The following is a 26878-nucleotide window of genomic DNA, read 5'->3' on the forward strand; positions in this document are numbered from 1 at the left end:
ATGCGTTATTCAAATTCGCATGGTGCTGGTAAAACAAAATCATTTTATTTCACAAGTTTAAGAATTCAAGTTGATGTTATGAAACATGAATTAGTTCATTATAATTACCCATGGATGAAACAAATTTCATCACATGAAGAAAGATTGAAAATCATTCATCATACTATTAGATCATGGTTTAAATTTGCAGAAAATGCTCAAGTTGTTTCATGGTTTAGTTATGGTAATTTATATGGTTGGTTTTTCAATTCTCAAAATCTACCATGGGATACTGATTTAGATGTTCAAATTTCATTTAAAGATCAACATAAATTAGGTCGTCATTATAATAATACATTAGTTATGGAAAATCCAAATCTAGGTGATCATTTATTCCTTTTCCAAACCAACCCATGGTATATGCAACATGATGATAAACAACATATTGATTCAAGATACATTGAGGTTAAATCTGGTATCTATATTGATATTTCTGTACAATGGGTTGATGATACACCACGTCCAGAAACTATAAAACCAGCAGAAGGTGAAATTGCATTCCATTGTAAAAATTATAAATGGAATATATATAGTGATATTTTCCCATTAAGAAGAACAATATTTGAAGGTGCACAAACTTATATTCCAAATAAACCAAAGAATGTTTTGCATAGATTATATGGTTCAAAATGTACCGATAGAGTTTATAATGAAGATCATAATTGGCAAAAGGATTTAGGTATGTGGATTCCAAATCAAATTTGTGAAAAGAAGAAAATTCCACCAACATCAGAAAGATTTGATGATCAAGGTGAATTAACACTTTATGGTGCTTGTAATAATACTGAAATATTAAAAGGATGGCAAAATACTCATAAAGCTTATGAAAAGCATTTGATTGAATTTGAAAAAGTTGTTGGACAAGGAGAAGATGCTTCTGAATTGAGTAAGGAAGATTCACCAATTTTCAGACATTTTGATTCAAAGGAGTTTCAATGAGCTTTTAATAAATACATACAACATATGAAAATAGTAAATAAAACATTGGCATTTATAGGGGTTCGCTACGATACTAGATTTCGAAAAATGTTTGTAGACAGACTAGCGTGATAACTTATAATTAGTTATAACTTTCAAAATTCATATATATACGCTTTACAGCTGTAATCAATGTCTCAGATTTGTGATGCTATAATTGCAGGGTTGAAACTTGAAATTTGTGTTAATTAATGAGCGTGTGAACATTAGCATGGCTTCTCAAATCAATACAAATATCTCTATATATTGAGCTACTACCCATCGTAACTACAAAATACTAGAAGTGCTGTTGATATATTAATAGAGTCTGGACTCTGGAGTCAAGCGTCAAGATTCGGCCGTTAGATTAAATAGATCTACCTGCAAATAATTGATCTTAATAGGTCCATTCGTCACGGTGACTTTAAATACCCAAAGGTGACGTGTTTTCCTTCACAAAAGACAACAGTAATTAACTCTGCTAAACAGTGAAGTTTGAACACACACAATCTCGTGTGCACTGCAATCTGGATTCTGGATTCTTTTCATATATAACAAATTATGTGATTCGCGTTTATATTAATAATATTATAATTATGAGTCTTGGGTCTTGAGCCCTTGCCCAGCTTCCCGTTTTGTTAGTTAATCGCGTGCCCAAAAAATGCTATACCCTGCACCATCTGATAATTTTAGGTTTTAAGTTTAGGGCCTCGACCGTCGACTAACTGCAGTAACTTGTAGAGGTCTAGTCTAGATTAATTTTAAAACTTTTGGACAAATTTATTATATTTAAGTCTTAAAGTTGAAGACTGAAGTCACACGATCAATTTCGTAAACTTATATATAGAATCGATCAAATATAGATCTTTCTCTAGTTTGTTTACGTTAGCCAAGAGTATTATAAATAGGTATGTATAATTATGATGTGTTGATTTGGTGAAACTTATTATCGTATATTTTTTGGCGGGGGATTAAATGATGATCAGTTCAAACTTCAGAATACTGTACCATCACTATACAAATCAATTGGTGGACCTTTAGTTTCTGGTCTTAATTCAGCAGCAATCTCACGACCTGATTTCCAACTACCAGCTTCAATCAATTGAGGGAGTTTTAAATCATAATTTAATTCCTTGTTGACCAGAGGTAAAATATAATCCAAAAATCCAATTGTTATAGCTCTCCATTCCACAATAACCCCATCATCTGGTGTGAAACTTGGGATCTTTGGAGTTTTAGATTTGATTTGTGACGATAGATGTAATCCACGAGCCAAATGTTCATGTTTTAATGTGATCACACCAAAATCATAGAATAATCCACCATTTCTATATTCTGGTAATCCAGTTTGTAGTTCTTGATTTAAAATTTGGAACTGATACCCATATCTTTCTAATGGAACAATTAATGAATATGATAACCATTGTGTCAATTTATGGAATGGTACTATAGTATCCAATTCATCTTTAACACCGTCTAATTTTGATATAGTTGATAATGACCATGAATCACCTAAGGAGATACCATCAATTTCAACTCGTCCTTTTGGCCAAATTGGTGTGAAACCTTCCATTAATGTATTCCATAATTGTGTTAAGTCCAGCTTGTTACTATCACCAATGGTTTTAGTTTTAAGATAATCAATCATATTACCTGGTCTTGAATCTTTACCAAATATTGTTTTGTTTTTAACCAATGCTTTCCCAAGATTTTGAATTAATTGTAATCTACCATCTTGACCACTCAATGGATTTGAATCAGTGATTTGGAATGCATCTATTAAATCTTCATTGGTAAAATTTAGTAAAGCTTCACCATGAACAATTTGATCTTCCTTATTGTTGCTCAATTTACCATTTTTGAATAAATCAACTGAAGCAACTGCTAAACCTTCACTTCTATTATAAGTTTCATGAGTATCAGATTCTTTATAACTCCACTCATTACCAGCACCTGCATCAACTAAGACACTGAAAACAAAGAGATCAATTAATCTTTTACCAATTTCGATATCATCCAATAGCAATGCTCTCCATTTAGAAATCAATTGTTCAACACGATCATGACCACCAGCATTTAAATGACCCCAACGACCATGAGGTGGAATTCTACTTAAATCTTTGAAATCTCTTGTAATTCTTTCAATAACATACTTGACAACATTTGGAACTTTCTCGAGATCAACTTCAAAATAATCAAGGTTGTTATCAAGAGCAAGTTTTAATATTGGGGAAGTACGCTCTCTAACAGATTGAATTGTTAATAAATGTTTAATATCTTCTTGTCTTGTCATTTTCTATGGTTTATTTGTGGTATAAAGCGCTTTTCAACGATAATAAAGTGGCAATTGTAGTACTTTCCTTGTGTTTAAATACAATCTCCATGTGTCAAAGATCCCTTATCCAAAACAATCGAGATAAGTAGCAGCGCACACAAGATAAACCCGACGGTTAAATTCGGTGATTTCGAAAACCAGAATATCAAAGCCCTAACATTTTAGTCATGTGACTATACCATGTGACTTTATTGCATCCAAACACCATTTATATTCATTCGCGAATGGTGATGATTTTTTTTTTTCATTTTGGTGCGGTTTGGGATACCCAGTGAAAAAAAAAATATAACCATCTTTTAACCATAAACATAGATCATTATTAAAAGAGCTTAACCAACTTCAAAAAAGTCAAAAGGTATAATTTCAAAATGGCTGACGTTCAAAAAGACAAAGTTACCGAACAACAACCTCAAATCCACAAAATTAGAATTACTTTAGTTTCTACTAAAGTTAAACAATTGGAAAAAGTTTCTGCTAACATTATCAGAAATGCTGAAACTTTCAACTTAGTTAAAAAAGGTCCAGTTAGAATCCCAACTAAAGTTTTAAAAGTTACCACTAGAAAAACTCCAAATGGTGAAGGTTCTAAAACCTGGGATACTTATGAATTAAGAATCCACAAACGTGTTATCGATTTACAAGCTCCAGCTGCTGTTGTTAAAAAGATCACTCAAATCACCATCGAACCAGGTGTTGATGTCGAAGTCACTGTTGCTGCTTAAGTTTAATCACTTGAGTTAAATACCGTGATTGTAAAACTAATTTTTATTTTGTGGGTTTAATTTTTCAAAAATGATGGTTTTTTATATGATGTTGAATTAATTTTAATGCTCTAGGTTGTTCAGTTTTTATACCTCTGTCAACTATCAGCTTATATATCGTGGTTCATTTAATATTATGTTAAAGCCGTGTTTTTGGCCTGTTTTATAAATATATTTTTGTAGAATATTAATTTATCGTACAATCTACAACTAATATAAATGTGTTTCTATTGGTTGATTAGATATTATGCTTTATGTAGAAGTGTTTCTACTTTCTAGTTCCTAGATATTGTTTTGATAGGTGCAGAATCCAGATTTACCTTTGGTTCCCGAGGCACAGTCGTGTAAAAATTACACAGAATAACATCGATTTTTGTGAACTTAAACTGACACAAATTATAACAAAATGAAAACTCAACTGGTGGAATCATAGACAATCATGCCAACCAAGAGGTCTGTACTCAGGACATCATTTATTGCTCTTCTGGCTTTGACTATTATATTGATTATTAGTACAATTTCATATACGTATGATTATGATGTTCAAGATTTAAAAGACAAAATTGTTGATAAATTTGGTAAAGAATCACCAACAGAGAATCAAAAGGATCCAACTAAAGAATTCATAGAAGATACAAGTGTATTAAATATAACAGATCAAAAAGTTGAAAGTGAATATCAACCTATCTCCAAACCAATGCCAAATTTGGAGAATGAAAATGCAGTTTTATTTACATTAGCTAGAAATTCAGATTTAAATGGTATTTTACAATCAATTAAAAATTTAGAATCAAGTTTTAATAAAAATTATCATTATCCTTGGTATTTTGCAAATAATGAACCATTTGATGATGAATTCAAAACAAAAGTTGATGAATTAGTATCTGGTGAAGTTGAATTCATTACAATACCCAAGGAATATTGGTCATATCCAGATTTTATAGATTTGAAGAAAGCTGAAAGATCAAGAAGAAATGCTGCTAATGCAGGAATGATGTATGGTGATAGTGAATCATATAGACATATGTGTCGTTTCAATTCAGGTTTTTTTTATAAGTTGAAAGAATTACAAAAATTTGATTATTATTGGAGAGTTGAACCTGATGTTAAATTTAAATGTGATATAAATTATGATGTTTTCAAGAAAATGAAACAAGAAGATAAGATGTATGGTTTTAATATGGGATTAACTGAAGATTCTAAAACAATACCTACGTTATGGGACTCGGTTAAAGAATTTATGAAGGAAAATAAAGATTTAATTAGTCAACCAAATAATTTGAAATTTATAAGTGATGATGATGGAGAAACTTATAACATGTGTCATTTTTGGTCAAATTTTGAAATTGGATCATTTAAATTCTTTAGAAGTGAAAAATATGAGAAATTTTTCCAATTTTTAGATTCAAAAGGTGGATTCTTTTATGAACGTTGGGGTGATGCACCAGTCCATACTATAGCAGCCTCGTTATTATTATCACCAGATCAAATCCAATTTGTTGCTAACACTGGATATTTCCATCATCCAAATCAAGATTGTCCAAGGGTGGATTCAATAAGAGAAGAATTGAATTGTAGATGTAGTCCAAATAGAGATTTTACATGGCATAGATGGAGTTGTGTTAACAAATATTTTGAAGTGAACAATATGGAGAAATTGAACGGAGGTATTGAGAAACGAGATGAGATAGAGTACCAGGCTATGGAGCAAAGGGATATCATGAAGTATTTATATGGGTTATAGACTATACAATATATATCAATTACATTTAATACTCACTAGACAATAAGATGTTCTATGCATATCGCTTATTCGCGCTTCATAACTCAGCTCATTATCAGCGTAGCTGGCAGCTGCTCATCACGTCAGCTAAATATTTTTCGCGTTTAGTGGTTAATCCGCCTAAACCCTACAACACCCGCAAGGGACTTAGGCAGCCACCTGCTTAACTCGGCACAAGAAAAGCCCAAGAGAAGAGCCGCCTGGGTAAAAACTGGAGATGGAGATGGAAACGGGAATTAGCTCAGACCTCGGCAGCAAGAACAGCTGGGAATCAATTTTGTTCAGAGTTTTACTTTTAAGATGCTTCACAGAAAAGTGGCAATTGAAATATTCTGTCAATTGAATTCAGTCATTGTTCAGGTTCAGATCAAGTCTAAAGGACCCCGCAAATTATTCAAGTTGTTTACCGGTTAGACACTTATTTAAACCGCAATTGATCCTACATTTTTTAGATCATCAGTTCTTATTTTTTGACAGGGTCAAGTTTTGATTGTAAACAATATACAATAACGAAACACAAATTAAACAAAGCAATTATACCACAATGTCACAATTGAGGTTTGATGGGAAAGTCGTCGTCATCACAGGTGCTGGTGGTGGACTAGGAAGACAATACGCTCTTGAATATGCTAAAAGAGGTGCCAAAGTTGTGGTTAATGACTTGGGTGGGTCTTTAAAAGGTGATGGAGCTCACAATTCAAAAGCTGCCGATGTTGTTGTTGATGAAATTAAAAAATTGGGAGGTACCGCTGTGGCCAATTATGATTCTGTTGAATTTGGTGATAAGATTATCAAAACCGCTGTGGATAACTTTGGTACTGTTCATGTTGTTATTAATAATGCCGGTATTCTAAGAGATACTTCATTTAAAAACATGTCTGAAAATGATTTCAAATTGGTTTATGATGTCCATTTAAATGGTGCCTATAAATTGACAAGAGCTGCATGGCCTTATTTTAAAGATCAAAAATATGGTAGAATTGTTAATACCGCTTCTCCTGCTGGTCTTTATGGTAATTTTGGGCAAGCAAATTATTCTGCCGCTAAATCTGCTTTAATTGGATTTGGTGAAACTTTAGCTAAAGAAGGTTTTAAATATAATATCAATGCAAATATGATTGCTCCATTGGCAAGATCAAGAATGACTGAAGATGTCTTACCAAAATCAATGTTGGAAAGTTTAAATCCAGATCGTATTGTTCCATTGGTTGTTTATTTAACACATGATTCTTCAAAAGCTTCTAATCAACTTTTTGAATTGGCTGCTGGTTATTATGGTCAAGTTCGTTGGCAAAGATCATCTGGTGAATTGTTTAAACTTGATGAAACTTTTACACCAGAAGCTATCTTAGCTAAATACGATGGAATTTTCAAATTTGAAGATAAACCATTTAATAAAGTTGAAAATCCAATTCATATTGCAGATTATTTAAGATTAGTGGAAGAAGGTAAAAAATTACCATCAAATAAACAATCAAATGAAAAAGTTTCATTAAAGGGGAAAGTTGTTATCATTACAGGTTCAGGTGCAGGTTTAGGTCGCGCGCATGCTCTTGCATTTGCTAAAGCTGGTGCAAAAGTTGTTGTTAATGATTTTAAAGATCCACAACCAGTTGTTAATGAAATTAAAAACGCTGGTGGGGAAGCTGTTGGAAGTAAAACTAATGTTGTTACTGAATCTGATAAAATTGTTAAGACTGCATTAGATACTTTTGGTCGTATTGATATTTTAGTTAATAATGCAGGTATTTTAAGAGATCGTTCATTTGCTAAAATTACTGATGAAGAATGGTTCTCAGTTCAAGATGTTCATGTTTTAGCTACTTTCAGATTAACAAAACAAGTTTGGCCAATTTTCTTAAAACAAAAATCTGGTGTTGTGATTAATACCACTTCAACTTCAGGTATTTATGGTAACTTTGGTCAAACAAATTATGCAGCTGCTAAATCTGCAATGATTGGTTTCTCCAGAACTTTAGCTATTGAAGGTAAAAGATCAAACATTAGAGTTAACGCAATTGCACCACATGCTGAAACTGCAATGACTGCTACCATGTTTAAGAAAGAAGAATTTAACAAATTCGATGCTTCTCAAGTCTCTCCATTTTATGTCTTGTTAGCTTCTGATAAAGTTAATACCACTGGTGAAGTATTTGAAGTTGGTGCCGGTTGGGTTGGTAATACTAGATTACAAAGATCATTTGGTGCAGTCTCTAAAGATCCAAAAATCACTCCTGAATTTATTAGAGATCATTGGAGTGAAATCACCAATTTTGATGAATATCAAATTTGTAAATCTGCAGAAGAATCATATATGGGTATTTTTGAAAGACTTGGTGGTAATGATGATGAAGATGAAGATGAAGAGGAAGATGATGAAGACGCTGAAGATGAAAAGAATGATAATGTCTTTGAATATACTGAACGTGATTCTATCTTGTATAATTTAGGTCTTGGTGCAACTGCTAAGGAGTTGAAATACACTTATGAATTATCTCCAGATTTCCAATTATTACCAACATATGGTGTTATTCCATTCATGAATAAGAATGATGGTGGTGTGAATTTCAGTGATTTATTGGATAATTTCAATTATGCTTATTTATTACATGGTGAACAATATTTAAAGATTAACAAATTACCATTACCAACAGCTGCTAAATTACGTACTGAATCATCTCCAATTGCAGTCCAAAATAAAGGTGACAAAGCTGCAATTGTTGTTGCTGGTTTCAAAACTTTTGATATTGATTCAGGTGAACAATTATTTTATAATGAAATGACTACATTTACTAGAAAAGCACAAGCTAAAAAGGAATTTATTAAAGGTAAAAGATCAACTTTTGCAACTTCATCAAACAAGATTCCGGATTCTGCTCCAGATTTTGAAACTATTGTTCAAACTTCACCAGATCAAGCTGCTATTTATAGATTATCTGGTGATTATAACCCCTTACATATTGATCCAAAATTGGCTAAGAAGGCAAACTTCCCAAATCCAATCTTACATGGTTTAGGATTCTTTGGTGTTAGTGTTAAACAATTGTATGAAAAATATGGTCCTTTCAATGAAGTCAAAGTTCGTTTTACAAATGTCTTCTTCCCAGGTGAAAGATTGAAAGTTAAAGCTTGGAAACAAGGTAACAAAGTTATTTTCCAAGCATTAGCTGCTGATAGAAAAGATGCAGTTGTTATTAACAATGCTGCTTTGAATTTGGTTTCTGATAAATCAAAATTATGAATATTCCATATTTTATTAATGCTTCTATTCTTAAATGCGCTTGATGCGTTTGATAACTTACATAAATTATATATTAAAATCAATCTGTATATTTAAATGAATTTTATGAGAAATTATGTTTAGTTCAATGTAGGTTGATTATAAACTGTATAACTACGTCAAAACATGATCTATCAATAATTATTTAATTATTAAACATGACTATATATGCAAAACTCCTTTGATAAACTCCAAAATCAAATAAAACAAACTAAACGCACACAACGTAGTCAACTTAATGCACACAAAGCACGGAAATAAAAGCACGACTCAAGCTGACTATCGAATTGTGGTACGATTCATGATAAACTTTTCTATTCTATAATTCTAACTAACTTTATATACAACTTCCAATTCAATGTCAAATTATTATCATCTAATCCTAACAAAATCATCAGGTCTACCCATAGCTTCAACAAAATCATCAACATCATAATTAATATTTTGTTCATACCAACCTTTTTCAGTAATGAAATTCTTTAATGGAATACCTGGAACAGGACTTAACCAACATAAGAAACAATAAACAGCAAATGCTGTAATATACCCACTGAAAAATGAAACGTTATAGATATAAGTTGCACCGATTGGGACTTTTGTTCCCACAGCACCTGCAAATCCAACAACGTTTGGTAAGATACCACAAATATATGCTGCATAACCTCTCCAATTTATACCAAATTTATTATATGAATAATGATATTCACGTTTGTTTGAATATAAATGGAATACATTGATATAACCTCTTCTCACAACAAGATAATCCGCTGCAACAACACCAGCAACTGAAGAAAGGAAAACAGCATAAGCACTTAAATATGTTGTAAAATTAGCTGCACTTGTGAAGAAATTCCATGGACATAAACAGAATGCAATTGTAGCACAAATGAACCCACCACGACGAATGTTTATAAATCTTGGTAATAATGCTGAACCATCTGTACCAACACTAATTGAGTTTGCAGAGATATTTGTACCAATTTGTGCTAGAACAAATGAACCTGCAATGAAAAACACACCAGCACGATCACCAGCTGTACCTGATTCAACATATCTGTTTAATAAGTCTAATGGTGACCAATAAGTTTCACCAAACATTGAAGTTGAAGCTGAAGATGCTAAAATACCAATCAATGCAGTTATAGAAAATCCACAAGGAATTGCAATTAATTGTGAATAAGATGATGAACTTGGTGAATATGCTAATCTTGAAAAATCTGGTGAATTTATAACTAAAGTTGCAAAATTTGCAACACAATTCATTGTAGAAATAACAAAAGCCCAAGCATGAGCTGAACCTGTTAATGAAGTTTTATGATGAACAACTGGACCAATACCACCAGCACGTACAATAGTCCAAACAAGGAATGCAACACCAGCAATAGCACAAGTCCAAGCTTTAACTGTAAATAAATGACGAATTTGTTGAGGTCTAAAATAAATAAATGGTAAAGAAATCAAACAAAATAAAAAATATGATAAGAAATGAAATGATGAAGTACCTGAACTAGCAATTTTATTTGGAATTTTTTCTTCAATATTAGCACCAAATATAGCTTTCAAGACTAATGCAAATGATTCACCACCAAGCCATGCTTGAACAGAATACCAAACACAACCCATGACAACTCTATTTAAAATAGGCCAAATGGAACCAAAAGTACCAAATGAAGTTCTAGCACCAACCGGGAATGGAACATGATAATGAGAACCGACTCTTTGAGAAATGAAAATAAAACAACCTAAAATTGAATAACCTAACCAAACAGAAATCCAAGTTTCCCACCATGAAAGACCTGCAATAATACCACTACTGGCTATTTGCCATGTATTGATATTGAATGATTCAGCGACCCAAAGAAACACAAAATTATACCAATGCCATGGACGTTCAGTCTTGTCGAAAACAGGTTGAAGATCTTCATTAAGTAAGAAATTTTCTGATAATGATAATTGACAATCTTTCTGTAAAGATATAGATTCTAAAAGTCTTGAAAACAAATTGCCCTTAGAAGCTGTTGATTTTTCATTATATTGAGAATCTAATGAAGTTGTAGATTTGGCATCAATTGAAATATCATCAGGTTTATCTTGTAATTTGGTCATGATATCTCTGGTAACTTCTGTAGTTTGGTTTCCGTGCTTTGTGTGATCTTCAGCTAAGTTCCTGAGATGACTTTTTCAAAAACACAACACCAGTGAATCTTCAAACTGGGGATATCTCATCTTCTTTATACTTTCTAATTTCAATATCATTCGACCTCTTGGTGATGAAAATTTTCTATATGACAATGACTGTATACAAACTTTTTTTTCTGGTTTTACGCATTTCCATGCATGATAAAAAGCGGCTTTCAGTCAATTTAGAAGCAAAAAATCAGGGGAAATCCGTGAAGAAACCCAATACAAATTTACAAATTTCGAGTACATTATAGATTCATATCTCAGCAGTAAGAATACCTTTTCAAATTCACCTGAATCATTCAAGCTATTCTCATTTAAATCCCATTTAAAACTACCTGCAAAAGTAACGCGTTATACTAAGAAAAAAAATTAATTTATGCAATGCGGTCACTGTGGTGCAAACCAGGAATTTTGTTAATATAATAAACTTTTATAACGGTTGATAAACTTCATATCCAACAAAGACTTATGGAAATTCATATTGAATAACCATCAGATCATTATATATGTATCAGATATTTGGTACCATCACGAAATGTCTAGTTCTCTAGCTCAAATTTCCATGATTTAACCCCTATTTCTTTGAATCTCGTTTAAGTAAAATCCATATCCTGATACCATTTGACCTAATAATGAACAAATCTCCAAATTTTGATAACTAAATTCTAATCAGTTACCAAACCCAACCAAATAAAACCATCACCAAATAGATTAAACTAATTAAACATAAAACCCAAACCCAAAAAAACAAACTAAACGTATGCAACCTAAAAACGAACCAAACGTAGTCAACTAAACGTATGACACACTGAACGGAACGAATTAAAAGATTGAAAGTAAAGTTTAATCGAATTTTAAAGGTTATTATAGGGCTTATATGTGTATTTTAGCTTTTTTTCAGATATTGTTTTGTATGCATTAGATATTAAATAACATGATCAATTGGGGGATAAAAAACAACATCATATAAAGAGCAAAATAACAATAATAAATAAAAGACAAAAACATCAACTCTTGGGGGATCATAAGTAAAATCCTTCTTTTTTTTTCTTCTTTTTCAATATGGGGTAATTAACTTTGATGATATATGCATGGAAAAACAAAATAATGATTTCTTTTTTTCTATAATACATGAAATGATATGACGAATGATTGAGATTGTAGTTTTAAACTCATAGAAATTTCTTTCCTTCTTTGGAGTATTCATTTGGATGTGGTTCATTGATAGCTTTAGAAAAATCATCAACTTCAATATCAAGATAATCTTCATACCAACCTCCTTCTGTAAGGAAATTTTTAACAGGCATACCTTCAACAGGAGAAATATAAACCAAAACACAATACGAAACATATGCAACAATATAACCTGCAAAATATGAAACGTTATAGATATAAGTAGCACCTTTTGGAACATCATTACCAACAGCACCTGCAAACCCAACAACATTTGGTAAAATACCACAAATATAAGCTGCAAAAGCTCTCCAATTTATACCCAATTTATTATAAGAATAATTATATGATCCACCATTTGTATATAAATGGAAAACATTTAAATAACCTCTTCTAACAATTGTATAATCAGCTGAAACAACACCAGCAATAGATGAAAGGAAAACAGCATAAGCACTTAAATATGTAGTGAAATTTGATGATGAAGTGAAGAAATTCCATGGACAAATACATAAAACAATCATAACACATAAAAATGCACCACGACGAATATTAATATATTGTGGTAATAAAGCAGCCATATCACAACCTGCAGAAATTGTATTTGATGCAATATTTGTACCAACTTGAGCTAATGCAAATGAAGCAGCAATAAAGAAAACACCAGCACGGTTTCCTGGGGTACCTTCTTCAACATAACGATTCATTAAATCAACTGGTGACCAATAAGTTTCACCATACATTGGAGTAGAAGCTGAAGCAGCCAAGATACCAATTAATGAAGTTAATGATAAAGCAATTGGAATACCAATAAATTGAGACCAAGATGAAGATTTTGGAGTTTTAGCAACTCTTGTAAAATCTGATGAATTAACAATTAAAGTTGAAAAATTATTAAAACAATTCATAATACCCATAACAAAAGCCCAACCATGTTTTGATGATGATAAAGTAGTATGTTGATGAACAACTGGACCAATACCACCAGCTTTAACAATTGTCCAAACTAAAAATGCAACACCAGCAGCTGGACAAATTATAGTTTTAACAGTGAATAAATGACGAATAGTTTGAGGTTTGCAATAAATAAATGGTAATTGAATTAACCAAAAGATGAAAAAACTTAAAAATTGAAAAGTTGTTGTACCTGATTTTGGTATACCATTATGAATTCTTGTATCTAAATCACCACCAAAGATTGATTTTAAAACTAATTGAACACATTGACCACCTAACCAAGTGATTGTTGAACACCAAACAATGGCCATAACAACTCTATTAATAACCGGCCAAATTGAACCAAAAGTACCAAAAGTAGCTCTACAAGCCACTGGGAATGAAATATGATAATGAGAACCAGGTCTTTGAGCAATATAATAAACACAACTAACAAGGATATAACCAATCCAAATGGCAATCCAAGTTTCATACCATGAAAGACCCATTGAAACAGTAGTACCAGCAATTTGGAAAGTGTTTAAATTAAAAGCACCACCAATCCAAAAAAAAACATAATTATACCAATTCCAAGGACGATCTTTAATATCAAAAACTGGTCTTAAATCTTCATTATACATAAACATTTCACTTAAAGTTAAATCAGAATCTTTTTGTAATGAAATTAAATTATGCATTTTGTACAAGATTGATTTTGGACCTGAATAATTTGATGAATTTGATTTTTCTTTATCACTAAGTGATGAAGCAGTTCCAGTAGCAGCATCACCTTCAAACCCAACATCGATATCGACTGGTTCTTTTTTCAATTCGTAAGCCATTTTGGTTGTTGTTGATTGTGATCTTTTGATTGTGATAATAGACAAAGAAGCAACTAATTTAAATCTTGGAAACCCTTTATATATAACCTAATATCAGCTAAAGCAGCAAAAACCGTTGTTAATCCTTTGAAGATAAGCAAATATTATTGATAAGGGTATTAAAGAAGGTCAGTAGATGAAGTCCCGATAGGCAGCTTAGCTCTTTGACACTTCTGATGGTGTTGGTTGTGGTTTGGTATTATCACAATACTAAGAACAGGAAATTGAATAAAAGTAAAAGTCTAGAATATTGGATTCAAATGGCCCATATATATTAAATTTTTCAGTATAAAATTTTTTTTCTATCACTTTGAGTTTATGTGCCCTAGTAAAATCTGAAGAACTCATCGCGTGCAAAAAGAAACGACAAGTGGCATTTGATTAGAATTGATAATTTAATTGGCAAGTGTTTGGAGTGAGGAAAGCAAGGTTATTTAGCTGTTAAACGATAATTTAAAGCTGTGATATGAACTCTACGTGTCTGGTTTGCCCTGATTTCCAATTTGTAGTGGTTCGATAGCAGTTTTGGTGGTTGATTGGAGTTTGAAATCGTTTGATTGTCAACTTCGGGGACTTCTGGAAAGGGAAATTCTGGGAGCGACCGTTGAAATTTTGGAGAGTGAGCTTGTTGTGGCTAGGCAGAGCACTAGGCAGAGCACTAGGCAGAGGAAGAGTGCTAGACAGGGTGCTAGAGGGGAAGAGATCGGGCAAGTAATGTCTAGGCAGAAGCTAGGCAGAGGAATACTATTGGGTTTGCTTTGTAGTTTGAATCTTGGTACTATATTTTGTGACTGTTTAGTTCTAGCTTCTTATTGGCTCATTCTTTATCTTTATGTCAAATCCTGTGCAAAATTTTAATATATATTTGCCTGGCAGCTGGGCAGTGGGCAGCTCTGGACTTGGGCAGACAGACAGACATCAGCTGGGTGGTCGTCTGCAGCGCTTTCTGCCTAACGAATTATGGAAACTCTGGAGAGCAGGGCTTTAGCGAAAGTGCTTAACTACGATAAAAATCTATACCTCTATAAAACCAACATGCCAGGTTCAATTTATATTAAATCTAAAAACATAAAATCACAATAACAACAACAAACTATATATATTCTAAAAAAATTTACCTTGTTTTTGATAATCATTTGGATGATCATTTTGAATTTCATTCATAAAATCTTCACATTCAAAATCAATAGTTTCTTCATACCAACCTTTCTCTGTAAGGAATTTTTTAACTGGTATACCATCAATTGGAAAAAAATAACACAATATACAATAAACAACAAATGCACTTATATAACCTGTGAAAAATGATAAATTATAAACATAAGTTGCACCTTTTGGAACTTTATTCCCCACTGCACCTGCAAATCCAACAACATTTGGTAAAATACCACAAATATATGCTGCATAACCTCTCCAATTTATACCCAATTTATTATATGAATAATTATATTTTGGTCCATTTGAATATAAATGGAATACATTAATATAACCTCTTCTAACAACACAATAATCTGCTGCAATAACTCCTGCAATTGATGATAAGAAAACAGCATATGCACTTAAATATGTAGTAAAATTTGCTGATGAAGTGAAAAAATTCCATGGACATAATGTAAAAGCTATAGTGGCACAAATAAATCCACCACGACGAATATTAACAAATTTTGGTAATAATGCTGAACCATCTGTACCTGCTGATATAGAATTTGCTGAAATATTTGTACCAACTTGTGCTAATGCAAAAGCTGCTCCAATGAAAAAAACACCAGCACGATCCCCCGATGTACCAGCTTTAACATAACGATCTAATAAATCTAATGGTGACCATAATGTTTCTCCATACATTGCAGTTGAAGCTGATGAAGCCAAAATACCAATTAATGAAGTAACTGCAAAACAAATTGGAATTGATAAAAATTGTGATAATGAAGCATCTTTTGGCTTTTTAGCTAATCTTGAAAAATCTGGTGAATTAACAATTAAAGTGGCAAAATTTGCTAAAGAATTCATAATTGAATTAACCCATGCCCATGCATGTGCTGAACCTTGTAATGTTGTCTTTTGATGAACAACTGGTCCAATACCACCAGCACGAACAATAGTCCAAACTAAAAATGCAACACCTGCAGTAGCACAAACCCATGCTTTAACAGTAAATAAATGTCTTAGAGATTGTGGTCTTGTATAAATAAATGGTAATTGGAAAAGACAAAATAAAAAATATGCTAAAAAATCAAATGATGTTGTACCTGAACTTGCCAATTTATTTGGAATTCTATTAACAATATTTGCACTAAATATTGCTTTTAAACATAATCCAACAGATTGAGCACCTAACCAAGATTGAACTGAATACCAAATAATTGCCATAACAACTCTATTTATTATAGGCCAAATTGAACCAAATGTACCAAATGAAGTTCTACAACTAACTGGGAATGCAATATGATAATGTGAACCAACTCTTTGAGAAATGAAAAGAAATACACCAACTAATGAATAACCAATCCAAACTGAAATCCAAGTTTCCCACCATGTTAACCCAGCTTGAACACCAGTTGCTGCAATTTGCCATGTATTAACATTAAAAGCATCTGCAATCCAAAATGAAACATAATTCCACCATCTCCAAGGTCTATCAATTTCATCATGAACTGGTTCTAAATCTTTATTAACTAAAAATTGTTCACTTAATGATAAATCTTCATTTTTTTGTAATGAAATTTTATATAAAAATTTTTGTAATGGATTTTTATGCTGTTGTTTTTGATATTGTTCAAACGATGATGATGTACCAACATCTTGATCAATGTCAATTCTTTCTAATTCAATATCTGTTTGTTTCTTTACATCATCTCTATATTCTGTCATGATGTGTATACTTCTGTTGATAGCTATGTAATACTCAACAATAATACTCAACAATAAGATCAAAAGGAAACCTATAAATATTTATAACATTTCATCTTCTAGCTATTATCATTAACATCAAACATGTCAACGCCTAAATATTATGCATCAGTATAATTGATAAGAGCAATGATAAGCAATAAGCCCTTCAATAAGTATTTTCAAAAAAGAAAATTTACTCCAATCTCATCAAAGCGTATGACTTTGAATCTAGGTATTTCATGGCTGCCTAACTGGAGTATACGTATACGATGCTGTATTATTAATTGTGCCAATTATTATTTGAGATACTGCAAGTTAATCAAAATAAGCCAATCAAAATTTCCAAATCCTGATTAAGAAAAGTTTATACCAAAGAAATTATTCACCGATAAGAAAACCAAAATTATAATTTACCATACAAAACTTTTAACGATAAAAATTACGGCGATTGAAATTAATTAAGATTAAATGGACGAATGGAGTAAATTCCGACCAGTATATAGTATCATGTGACGCGTCAGGTGATTGTACCTGGTCGGAATTATAATGTCCAGGTTCAACGTAAACATATAAATAACAATAGGTTTTTGGGTAATTTTGATGAGCTTTATTAAAGGGTTTCTGGGATTGTTGATATTGTCGTTACATTTATCCTTACTGCTGTACAGTGGTACAATGCTCTACGACACTGTGATTCATAATGGTCTGATTGTTACAAGTTCTGAAATATTACCTACTTCAACGTATATTGGTATTAAAGATGGGAAAATATCCAAGATTTCCAATACTCCATTAGATGGTGATAAAGTTATAAATTGTAATGGTGCTCATGTTACACCAGGTGGTATTGATCCTCATGTTCATTTAGAAGAACCAAAATCTATATATTCAGACACTTTCCAACATGCTACAAAAATTGCAATTAGAGGTGGTACAACAACTGTTATATCATTTTCTTTACAAAATGATCAAGATAATGAAGAAAATTCATCAATTATTCAAGATACATTTGAATACTTGGAAAACGCTAGGGGAAATTGTTATTGTGATTATGGATTTCATTTAATTGTTAGAAATCCAACAACTCCATTGATTAAATCATTACCAAAATTAGTTGAATTAGGATTAACTTCATGTAAAGTTTATACAACTTATGATTCCATGAAACTTACAGATCATCAAATATTAACCATAATGCTTGAATCAAGGAAATTGGGTATTACACAAATGATTCATGCTGAAAATTCTGATATTATACAATTTTTGAATGAGAAATTAGAATCTAAAAACTTATTAGACCCTTATTATCATGCAGTTTCAAGACCTAATGAAGCAGAAGATGAAGCAACGTATAGAGTAATCCAATTATCCAAGATTATAAACATCCCACTTTTGATTGTTCATATGTCCTCCAAAATTGCTTTAGATCATGTTCAAAATGCTCAAAATGAATCATTACCAATATTTGCAGAAACTTGTCCACAATATTTATTTCTAACGAATAATTTAATGAAAACTTGTCATAATCATAGTCATCACCACCAAATAAAGGATTCATTCCAAGGTGCAAAATATATATGTTCACCACCATTAAGAGATACACAACAAGATTTAGAATCTGTTTGGAAATCTTTAATAAATGGTACCATAACAATATTTGCTAGTGATCATGCACCATCGAATTATGATGATCTCAAGGGGAAAAAACTTGGATTAGGTGATTATAAAAAAATCCCTAATGGTCTTTCAGGTGTTGAAACTAGATTACCATTACTTTGGAGTCATGGTGTTTCCAACCAAAGAATATCACCAATAAAATTCGTTCAATTAACAAGTACAAATGTTGCGAAACTTTATGGGTTAGATGGTATTAAAGGTGATGTTAAAGTTGGATATGATGCTGATTTAGTTATATGGCATAATGAAGATGAATTGAATTATGAATTAAAGAATGAAGATTTAGGTCATGAGTTTGATTATACTGCTTTTGAAGGGATAAAGATCAAAAATTGGCCTAAAATAACAATAATTAGAGGTGAAGTTGTTTATAAAAATGATGAAATTTTGGTTGAGAAAGGGTATGGAAATTTTTTGAAAAGAGGGAAAAGTAATATGACTGGTGAATTGAGAGAATTAAACCCAATCTTAAGTTGATGTGGGAATTTGTTTGATGTTGTTTTTCAAAAGAAATTTTTATCTACGTATCTACGTATACGATTTTGATGCTGGTAATTAATCGTAAGTTATTTTATAGATGTTGTTTAGATTTATTTATTGTACTGATAATGGAAACTTGTAGCATTCCTGAAAGTGACTATAGATTTGGCAACCAAACCCCTGCTTAAGGCTTAATTCAATCAATATAAGAGTTATCTTCATATTTTCGCCGAGTTTGTATATGATATCTGAAATCTTAAAAATCTATATTCTCAAGGCTAATTTCAAAGCGGAAATTTAACCTTCTCAGCATATGAGCATTTGAGAGAGCTTAGTATCGATCGATCCAGTGCTAAGTAGTACATTATAGCGTATCATAATCATTTTTGAATTTATAACGTATTCTTTTGTTACGTGCTTAATTTCGATAGAAGTTGCAAAAGAGCATGTGAATCGTGGTTTAGGCGGATTCGCTATCAGAGGTTAATACACAAGTTTGACACTGCGCCATATCATATAAAATATTATCACTATCACTATCACATCATATCATATTATATTATATTATCTTATTCGAATATTAATTCTTTATCTTCTCCTTTTTACTCATTCAGTTCTCAACTGATCATATTTCAAAACAGCACTCAACAGGACTTTAAACCCTTCATCAACTTGTTCAGGTGTACTATACTCTTCAGGATTATGAGAAACACCATCTTTACTTGGAATGAAAATCATTGAAGTTGGACATCTGGTGTTTGTTGCACAAGAATCATGACCAGCACCACTTGTTATTTTTCTATAATTCCCAGATCCATATAATTCTAAAGCACTTTCTTCAACACATTGAATACAAGTTTTATCAAAATGAGTTGCCTTTTGAGTATGTAAATGTTCAAATTCAACTTTTAATTTATTTCCAGATTCTTTACAAGCTTTAGGAAATTCATTTTGGAATTCTTGAATCATTTCTTCAAGTTTTGAATCTTCAACATGCCTCATATCTAAAGCAAATGAAACTTCATCAGGAATAACATTAACAACACCAGGACCAGAATTGATAATACCAACACTTGCTAATCCACCAAATTTTGAAGATATTTCATTAGCTTTAACAATCATTTTGGAAGCTGCTAATAATGCATCATTTCTTAGATTCATTGGTGTTGTACCTGTATGTTGAGCTTTCCCCTTAACATGAATTTTCCACCAAGTATAAGCTTGAACACCTTCTACAACACCAATTTTCTTTTCTTCATTCTCTAGAATTGGACCTTGTTCAATATGAATTTCAAAATGTGCAGCTAATGGTATTGATTCATAACTTGAAGGGATGCTACCTTTATAGCCAATTCTTAATAATTCATGTTCCACTGTAACTGGTTTATCATCTGTAACTGATTCCATTCTGTAAATATCCTCTTTTGAAGCTAGACCAGCCCATACTGAACTTGCCATAATACTCATTGGGAATCTAGCACCTTCTTCATTCATCCAATTGACCAACATTATTGGGAATCTAGGAACATAGTTATTTTCTTTCAAAGTTCTAAGAACTTCAAGACCAGATAGGACACCATATATACCATCATATCTACCACCTGTTGGTTGTGTATCTAAATGAGATCCCATACCTGTTGGTTTAGCGCTGTTATCTTGACCTGGGTATAGAGCAAAAATGTTACCAATATCATCAATTTTCACTTGACAACCTAGTTCCTCCACCTCTTTAACGAACCAATCTTTGACTTTCTTGTCTTCATCACTTAAAGCTAGTCTACAGACACCAGTATCTGTTGATCTTGACCCCCATTGGAACTTTGCTCCGAACTGTGCGGTCTCATGAATCGTGTTGATGAGCCTATTAGGTTCAACCCTTAAAGAAAGAGCTGGATTACCACTCAATCTTAGAGTGGTTTTTGTTTCTGTTTCTGTGGACATTGTTAAATATGAGTCTTTCACTTTCCAAACAATGAAATTACAAACTAATTCAACGAGAAATGTCACTTTTTATAACAAAATCTTTATCAGTTTGTAAATTTTTAGATCAATGCTGATATGAGCGCTGTCCATTTTCAGACACCGCGCTCGCTAAAATTTTTTATGCGAAACGCCAAAATTTTTATGCCTGCAATGTTTTAGATCAAAAACCGTTGAAGCTCGAGAGACGCTAGAGCTGACCAGGAACAATCAACCAGCATCAGTGGCTCATTAATAGGCAAGGAGATTCGAAAGGATGGTATCTAGTGGGACGTATCATCAGTACCAACAAATCCTAGACTTCCAAGGTCCCGAGGATAACGGTGTGCTGAAGCAGAGAAGAGCCAGAAAGAAATTTAAGAAGTCGCTTGATGGCTGTTTATGTTGCAAAAAAAGAAGGAAGAAATGTGATGAAGCTAAACCAATTTGTCAAAATTGTACAAGGATTGGTCTGAACTGTGAATGGCCTAGTCATGTTGATACGAGTGCTAGTGTGACTCCTAAAATCACTCCAAATGTCACCCCTGGTCCTCCTGATTCAAACCAACAAATCAATTCCCGAAGTTCACAACAAGATCAAAATCCATTCAGAATAAATGGTAATATATCCAAAGATCAAGGTGCCGACTCAGATAGTACCGCTCCCCTTCCAGCTTCACTTAATATTTATTCATATTCTCATGATCCAATACCCAATGGTGATAGTATAGCCCTTGTTGACCAATTTCTTAATATTCAAATGGAAAATAAAACTGAAAATCCACCACAGACGTCAATAGATATTGATTTAAGTAAGATGGATAATATGTTATCTCATATTGATGATTCAATAAAACCAACAAATAACTATACCATACCTGGGGTTGTCCTAGATCATGATGATCAACTCTGTTATAATAAATTCATTGATAAATTCTTACCATCAATAACATCATCTCATGAATTAGATAATGCCTTCTTACCTTCAACTTTAATTATTCCGTTTGCTGCTACAAGTCATACAGTTCGAGAGATTTTTTTGGCTTGTGGTGCTACATTACTTTGTTTCAATAAAGATGAATACCAAAAAATGGCTAATGATAAATACATCAATTGTGTTAATCTATTGATTCAAGATTTACAAAATTCACCAACAGGATGTGAAGATCATTTATTCATAAGTGTTCAATTGTTACAAACATTATGTCTTCGTGATAAAAATATCGGATTAAATGCTACAAAGAGTGCTTCACATTTAAGTGCTTCATATGAAATTTTGAAAAAACGTAAAATAATGACAAATGGTATACCTCCAGTATTGGATAAAGTTCTTTGCGAATATTTTGTTTTCAATTATCCATTAACATTAATGCTATGTCATCATGAAAAATTATCTAAAAAGTTAGTACCATCACCTTTTGAATTTTTCGATGAATTATCAAGTTTTTTAACAACGGATATCGTACCAAATGGTAATGTTTGGATAAATCATCCAATGCTTGGTGTTAGTTCGAAAGCTTTAGAGATCAGTGCCAAAACAGCATGGCTTTGTCGTCTTTTACAACATCCAATCACACAAGATGATTTCAATACTGCAGTAGATTTGAAAAAAATGTGTGAAGAAGAATGGGAAACAATTTTACAAATACCTACAGAAACTGAAGGACAAATAATCAATTTAAGCTTTGCTAAAACTCATTTACAAGCATGTTTTATAATTTTAAAGAAAATTGTTAATTGGAATACTACAATTGAAGAATTACAACCAATAGTTTCTCATATGATTGATGAATTTAAATATTGTGAAAATATTAAAGATTCAGATAATGGTGCTATTGTTTCAATATGGTGTTTATTCGTTTGTGGTAGTTCTACATTAACTTTAGAACAACGTGATTTCTTAACGAAATGCTTTTTAAGAATGGCTAAAAAGATTAATTCAAGTTTAGCTTTGAAAATTTTAAAATATTTTAATATTGTTTGGAATGAAGATTTATCAAAGATTAATCATTCTATTGGATTTGATTTCTTGTTTGATACAACGGTACTTGATATCGTTTGTACTTAAAAGGTACATTTACCTATGCACTCGAAGTTGTTAGTGCAATATATTAATTAATAACGAATTGATGAAGAAAAGAAGAATTTTAAATACTACAAATTAATGATGTCAATAATATTTGAAAACGAAAAAAAAAAATGTAATGTACATATTAAAATTAATGATTAAACTGGTATCAACTTCCTATATATAATAACAATTAATCAAGTTGATATCAAAGTATAATTGATGGTATTAAAAACGAAAAAATCTATCTATAATCTTCATGTTTGAAAACTCTGAAAACATCCAAATCCTTTTCACTAAATTTGGAACTATCTTCACCTTTCTTAATGGCTTCATGTTCTTTTTTATGAATTTCATAAGTTGGTTTAGCATTTCTCCATTCTTCTAATAAATCAGTATTATTACAAGCACCAAATAATGTTAATTCACCATTTGAATCAAATCTATCTTCTGTCTTTGGAACTAAATCCATTTCACAGATTTGATTTGGAACCCATAATCCAATATCAGGTTGCCAATTATGATCAAAAATATTCCAATTATTAATTGCCTTATTACCATAAAATCTTTTCAATATCCCTTCAATATTATTTGGCATATAAGCTTGAGCACCTTCATAAATTGTTCTTCTTAATGGGAAAATATCACTAAATACAAACCAATTATAATGTTTACAATGGAATGCAATTTCACCTTCTTTTGGTTTGATATCTTTTGGTTTTGCTCTTTCAGATTCCCAAAGAGCTGAAATATCAATATAAATACCAGTTTTAACATCAATATATCTTGCATCAATAAATTGATTATCTTTTTGTTGCATATAATAAGGATTTGTTTGAATCCAAAATAAATGATCACCTAATTTTGGATTTTCAATAACTAAAGTATTATTATGGAAACGACCAATCTTATCTTGATCTTGAATTGAAACTTGAACATCGACATCATTATCCCATGGTAAATTTTGGGCATTAAAATACCAACCAATTAAATTACCATAGTTGAACCATGAAACAATATGAGCATGTTCAGCATATTTAAACCATGATCTAATTAAATGATGAATAACTTGAATACGTTCTTCATGAGAAATGATATGTTTAATCCATGGGAAATTATAATGATGTAATTCAGCTTTAGAATCAATTTGAATGAATGGGAAAATAAAATAAAATTTATCAGCTTTACCAACATTTTCAACTGAATATTTTAAGAAATTTGTATATTTTTCTTCTTCACGACTTGGATTTGATATATCTTGATAAGTTTTCAATAAAGCAGGAACATCTGGTTTTTTAAAATCTTCTTGGGGTTGAGTTAAAGTTGGTTTTAGATTCAAATCTTCAGGTTTAAAACCTTTACCATAATAAGTTTGTTGTAATTGATCAACTAAAATATCACGATCATTTGGATTGAAATTTTCAACTTGTTTTGAAGAAACTTCATTTTTTGTATTATAATAAATTCTTGATAATCCATCAAGACCAAATGGATCTTTTCTTCTAACTTGATTAACTGGCATTTCAAAATATTTGAAATCAGTTTCTAAAACAACTCTTTCTGGAATAGTTGCATAATAATATTTATAAATAGCTGAACAAATACCAATATCTTGTAAATGTTCACTAACAAATAATTTTTGTTCATAAGTTTCTTGATCTAACCAAGGATCTTTTGCATCATATAATTTATCATAACACATTTTACGAACAAATTGATAAACTTCTGACTCATTATTACCCATCTTGTGTAAAATATCTTTATAAGTTTTGACAAATGGAGTTGCAGGAGCTAAATCAACCCAATCACCCCAATGGAAATCAATCTTGTGTGTTTTTAAATAATCTTCTGGGTTTTGTTCATGTTCATAAACATTATTGATATGTGATAAATATGCAGAAATGGAATAGTTTTGATTAAACTCATGATGAGCAACGTTTTCATTTATGAATGAATATGAATGAGTTGAAGGTATTTTAAAATGACTTAAGAATTCTTTACTTTGGAAGAATTTCTTATTTAAATTTAAATATAAATCCAAATTTTTAGTAATTTCCACAAATTCATTATAATTTGATATATTGAAAATCAAACTTGATAATAATAAATTTGAGCCTAGGAAAACTAATCCAATTAAAAGCAAAAGTTTAGATTTGAAATAAACATTTTGTTGTTTTTGATAGTTGATATTATTAGGATTTGGAACACTTTTGAATGAAAAATTTGTTGATTGTAACCAGCTATTTATGTAGACAATTGGCTTGTTGGTTATTGTACTCAGCAATCTTTTAGACATGATGATATTTATTTAATTATTGAATATATTGTATAAGTGTGATCATTTAAATATGATCTATGAATTCAATTTTAATAGCAAAAACGCAACAACGAAACCGACGTATAACTTAAAACTGTATGGTGGCTAATCTGGAATAACTGCGTAACCTTCAATTTGATTATTTGATAATTATTAAAATATTTTCTAACGAATATTAACGAAATTCCAACAACTGCTGATATATTTTATTATGATTTCTTCTCAGGTACCGAATAAATTTCACTAATAATAATAAACCACAGCCAATTTGATAATTGATTTGCAGCTTTATAATATGAAAGGAGAGAGCTTCAGGAACAAGTATATCACAAGTCTATCACAGCGGCAGTTCACGATTAGACGGTTGAGATTGAAAGCAAAGAATGTTTGAAGTTTGAAACAAATGGAAACAAGTTTAAGATTGACTGAAACAAAATGTTTGAATCTTGCAAATTCAAATTTATTTCAACTGATTAAAAACTGCATTCAAATTTAGTAAATTGTCTTTTGATTGAAAAGCAAGTCTATGTGCAGGTCTTGAATTTAGAAGTTTGGTACGTCTTCTGGACCCGAGACCGAAAAAAGAAACGAGGCTGCAAACGTACAGCGGTCTAAGAAGGGTTTAGAAGTTTAAGAAGCTTGAAATTGCGGACCTGAGACATTTCATGTGCAAAACTTGCATGAGTCTCCGCTGGAGTCTCTGGAGTCTGGAGTCTGCTGATTTAATTTTGTCCAAAAGTTGAGCACCTGGGAGAAGAGAGACTGGGACAAAACATTAAAGAATAGTCTCAGAAAAAGTACTAGCTGAAATTATAAGAGCATATATATATTTATTAAAATGACCGTTATACCTCGATCAAGAGTCAACAGTGAACACCTCAACTAATTAAATTAATATACGACGTACCCTGCTAAGCAACGTCGCGGAAACCAGCCTGTCAAGAAAGACATACAGATTTTTCTTCCTTGAAGCTTGAGAAACAACTTAACCAATTTACTATATATATAATTACATATATATAGATTGTCTAGCTAGGTTCATGACGTTTGTAAATGTTATATTTTAATGCTAGATCATTGTATATTCGATAGTTATCTCATGGTTTATAAACTAGTCAAGTATGGTAGTTGGCTACGTTACATGTTACACATTAAC

At 31.5% G+C, this 26878-nt stretch overlaps 11 protein-coding genes across 11 annotated transcripts; 5 read left to right on the plus strand and 6 right to left on the minus strand.

The window, feature by feature from the left end:
* Positions 1–1990: 1990 nt before the first annotated feature.
* On the minus strand, positions 1991–3289 carry BN7_5783 (URC4/urg3 family protein; the record flags this gene model as incomplete). The annotated part of the gene is made up of 1 exon (XM_011273626.1): positions 1991–3289. One exon carries the CDS (start codon positions 3287–3289, stop codon positions 1991–1993), a length of 1299 nt encoding a protein of 432 aa, XP_011271928.1.
* Positions 3290–3699: 410 nt separating this feature from the next.
* On the plus strand, positions 3700–4053 carry RPS20 (40S ribosomal protein uS10; the record flags this gene model as incomplete). The annotated part of the gene is made up of 1 exon (XM_011273627.1): positions 3700–4053. One exon carries the CDS (start codon positions 3700–3702, stop codon positions 4051–4053), a length of 354 nt encoding a protein of 117 aa, XP_011271929.1.
* Positions 4054–4531: 478 nt separating this feature from the next.
* Positions 4532–5836, plus strand: BN7_5785 (glycosyltransferase family 15 protein; the record flags this gene model as incomplete). Its single annotated transcript, XM_011273628.1, has 1 exon — positions 4532–5836. The coding sequence occupies one exon, from the start codon at positions 4532–4534 to the stop codon at positions 5834–5836; it is 1305 nt and encodes a 434-aa protein (XP_011271930.1).
* A 583-nt stretch (positions 5837–6419) lies between these two features.
* On the plus strand, positions 6420–9116 carry FOX2 (bifunctional hydroxyacyl-CoA dehydrogenase/enoyl-CoA hydratase FOX2; the record flags this gene model as incomplete). Its single annotated transcript, XM_011273629.1, has 1 exon — positions 6420–9116. One exon carries the CDS (start codon positions 6420–6422, stop codon positions 9114–9116), a length of 2697 nt encoding a protein of 898 aa, XP_011271931.1.
* A 411-nt stretch (positions 9117–9527) lies between these two features.
* BN7_5787 (nucleobase cation symporter-1 family protein) lies at positions 9528–11261 on the minus strand (the record flags this gene model as incomplete). The annotated part of the gene is made up of 1 exon (XM_011273630.1): positions 9528–11261. One exon carries the CDS (start codon positions 11259–11261, stop codon positions 9528–9530), a length of 1734 nt encoding a protein of 577 aa, XP_011271932.1.
* A 1250-nt stretch (positions 11262–12511) lies between these two features.
* Positions 12512–14290, minus strand: BN7_5788 (nucleobase cation symporter-1 family protein; the record flags this gene model as incomplete). The annotated part of the gene is made up of 1 exon (XM_011273631.1): positions 12512–14290. The coding sequence occupies one exon, from the start codon at positions 14288–14290 to the stop codon at positions 12512–12514; it is 1779 nt and encodes a 592-aa protein (XP_011271933.1).
* A 1143-nt stretch (positions 14291–15433) lies between these two features.
* BN7_5789 (nucleobase cation symporter-1 family protein) lies at positions 15434–17200 on the minus strand (the record flags this gene model as incomplete). Its single annotated transcript, XM_011273632.1, has 1 exon — positions 15434–17200. One exon carries the CDS (start codon positions 17198–17200, stop codon positions 15434–15436), a length of 1767 nt encoding a protein of 588 aa, XP_011271934.1.
* A 696-nt stretch (positions 17201–17896) lies between these two features.
* On the plus strand, positions 17897–19375 carry BN7_5790 (Dihydropyrimidinase-related protein 1; the record flags this gene model as incomplete). The annotated part of the gene is made up of 1 exon (XM_011273633.1): positions 17897–19375. One exon carries the CDS (start codon positions 17897–17899, stop codon positions 19373–19375), a length of 1479 nt encoding a protein of 492 aa, XP_011271935.1.
* Positions 19376–19984: 609 nt separating this feature from the next.
* BN7_5791 (M20 family metallo-hydrolase) lies at positions 19985–21319 on the minus strand (the record flags this gene model as incomplete). Its single annotated transcript, XM_011273634.1, has 1 exon — positions 19985–21319. One exon carries the CDS (start codon positions 21317–21319, stop codon positions 19985–19987), a length of 1335 nt encoding a protein of 444 aa, XP_011271936.1.
* A 295-nt stretch (positions 21320–21614) lies between these two features.
* BN7_5792 (Zn(II)2Cys6 transcription factor) lies at positions 21615–23405 on the plus strand (the record flags this gene model as incomplete). The annotated part of the gene is made up of 1 exon (XM_011273635.1): positions 21615–23405. One exon carries the CDS (start codon positions 21615–21617, stop codon positions 23403–23405), a length of 1791 nt encoding a protein of 596 aa, XP_011271937.1.
* A 244-nt stretch (positions 23406–23649) lies between these two features.
* BN7_5793 (uncharacterized protein) lies at positions 23650–25701 on the minus strand (the record flags this gene model as incomplete). The annotated part of the gene is made up of 1 exon (XM_011273636.1): positions 23650–25701. The coding sequence occupies one exon, from the start codon at positions 25699–25701 to the stop codon at positions 23650–23652; it is 2052 nt and encodes a 683-aa protein (XP_011271938.1).
* Between the last annotated feature and the right edge of the window lie 1177 nt (positions 25702–26878).

The sequence above is a fragment of the Wickerhamomyces ciferrii genome, contig 00234 (genome assembly GCF_000313485.1).
Source record: "Wickerhamomyces ciferrii WGS project CAIF00000000 data, strain NRRL Y-1031 F-60-10, contig 00234, whole genome shotgun sequence".
Taxonomy (NCBI): Eukaryota; Fungi; Ascomycota; class Saccharomycetes; order Phaffomycetales; family Wickerhamomycetaceae; genus Hansenula; species Hansenula ciferrii.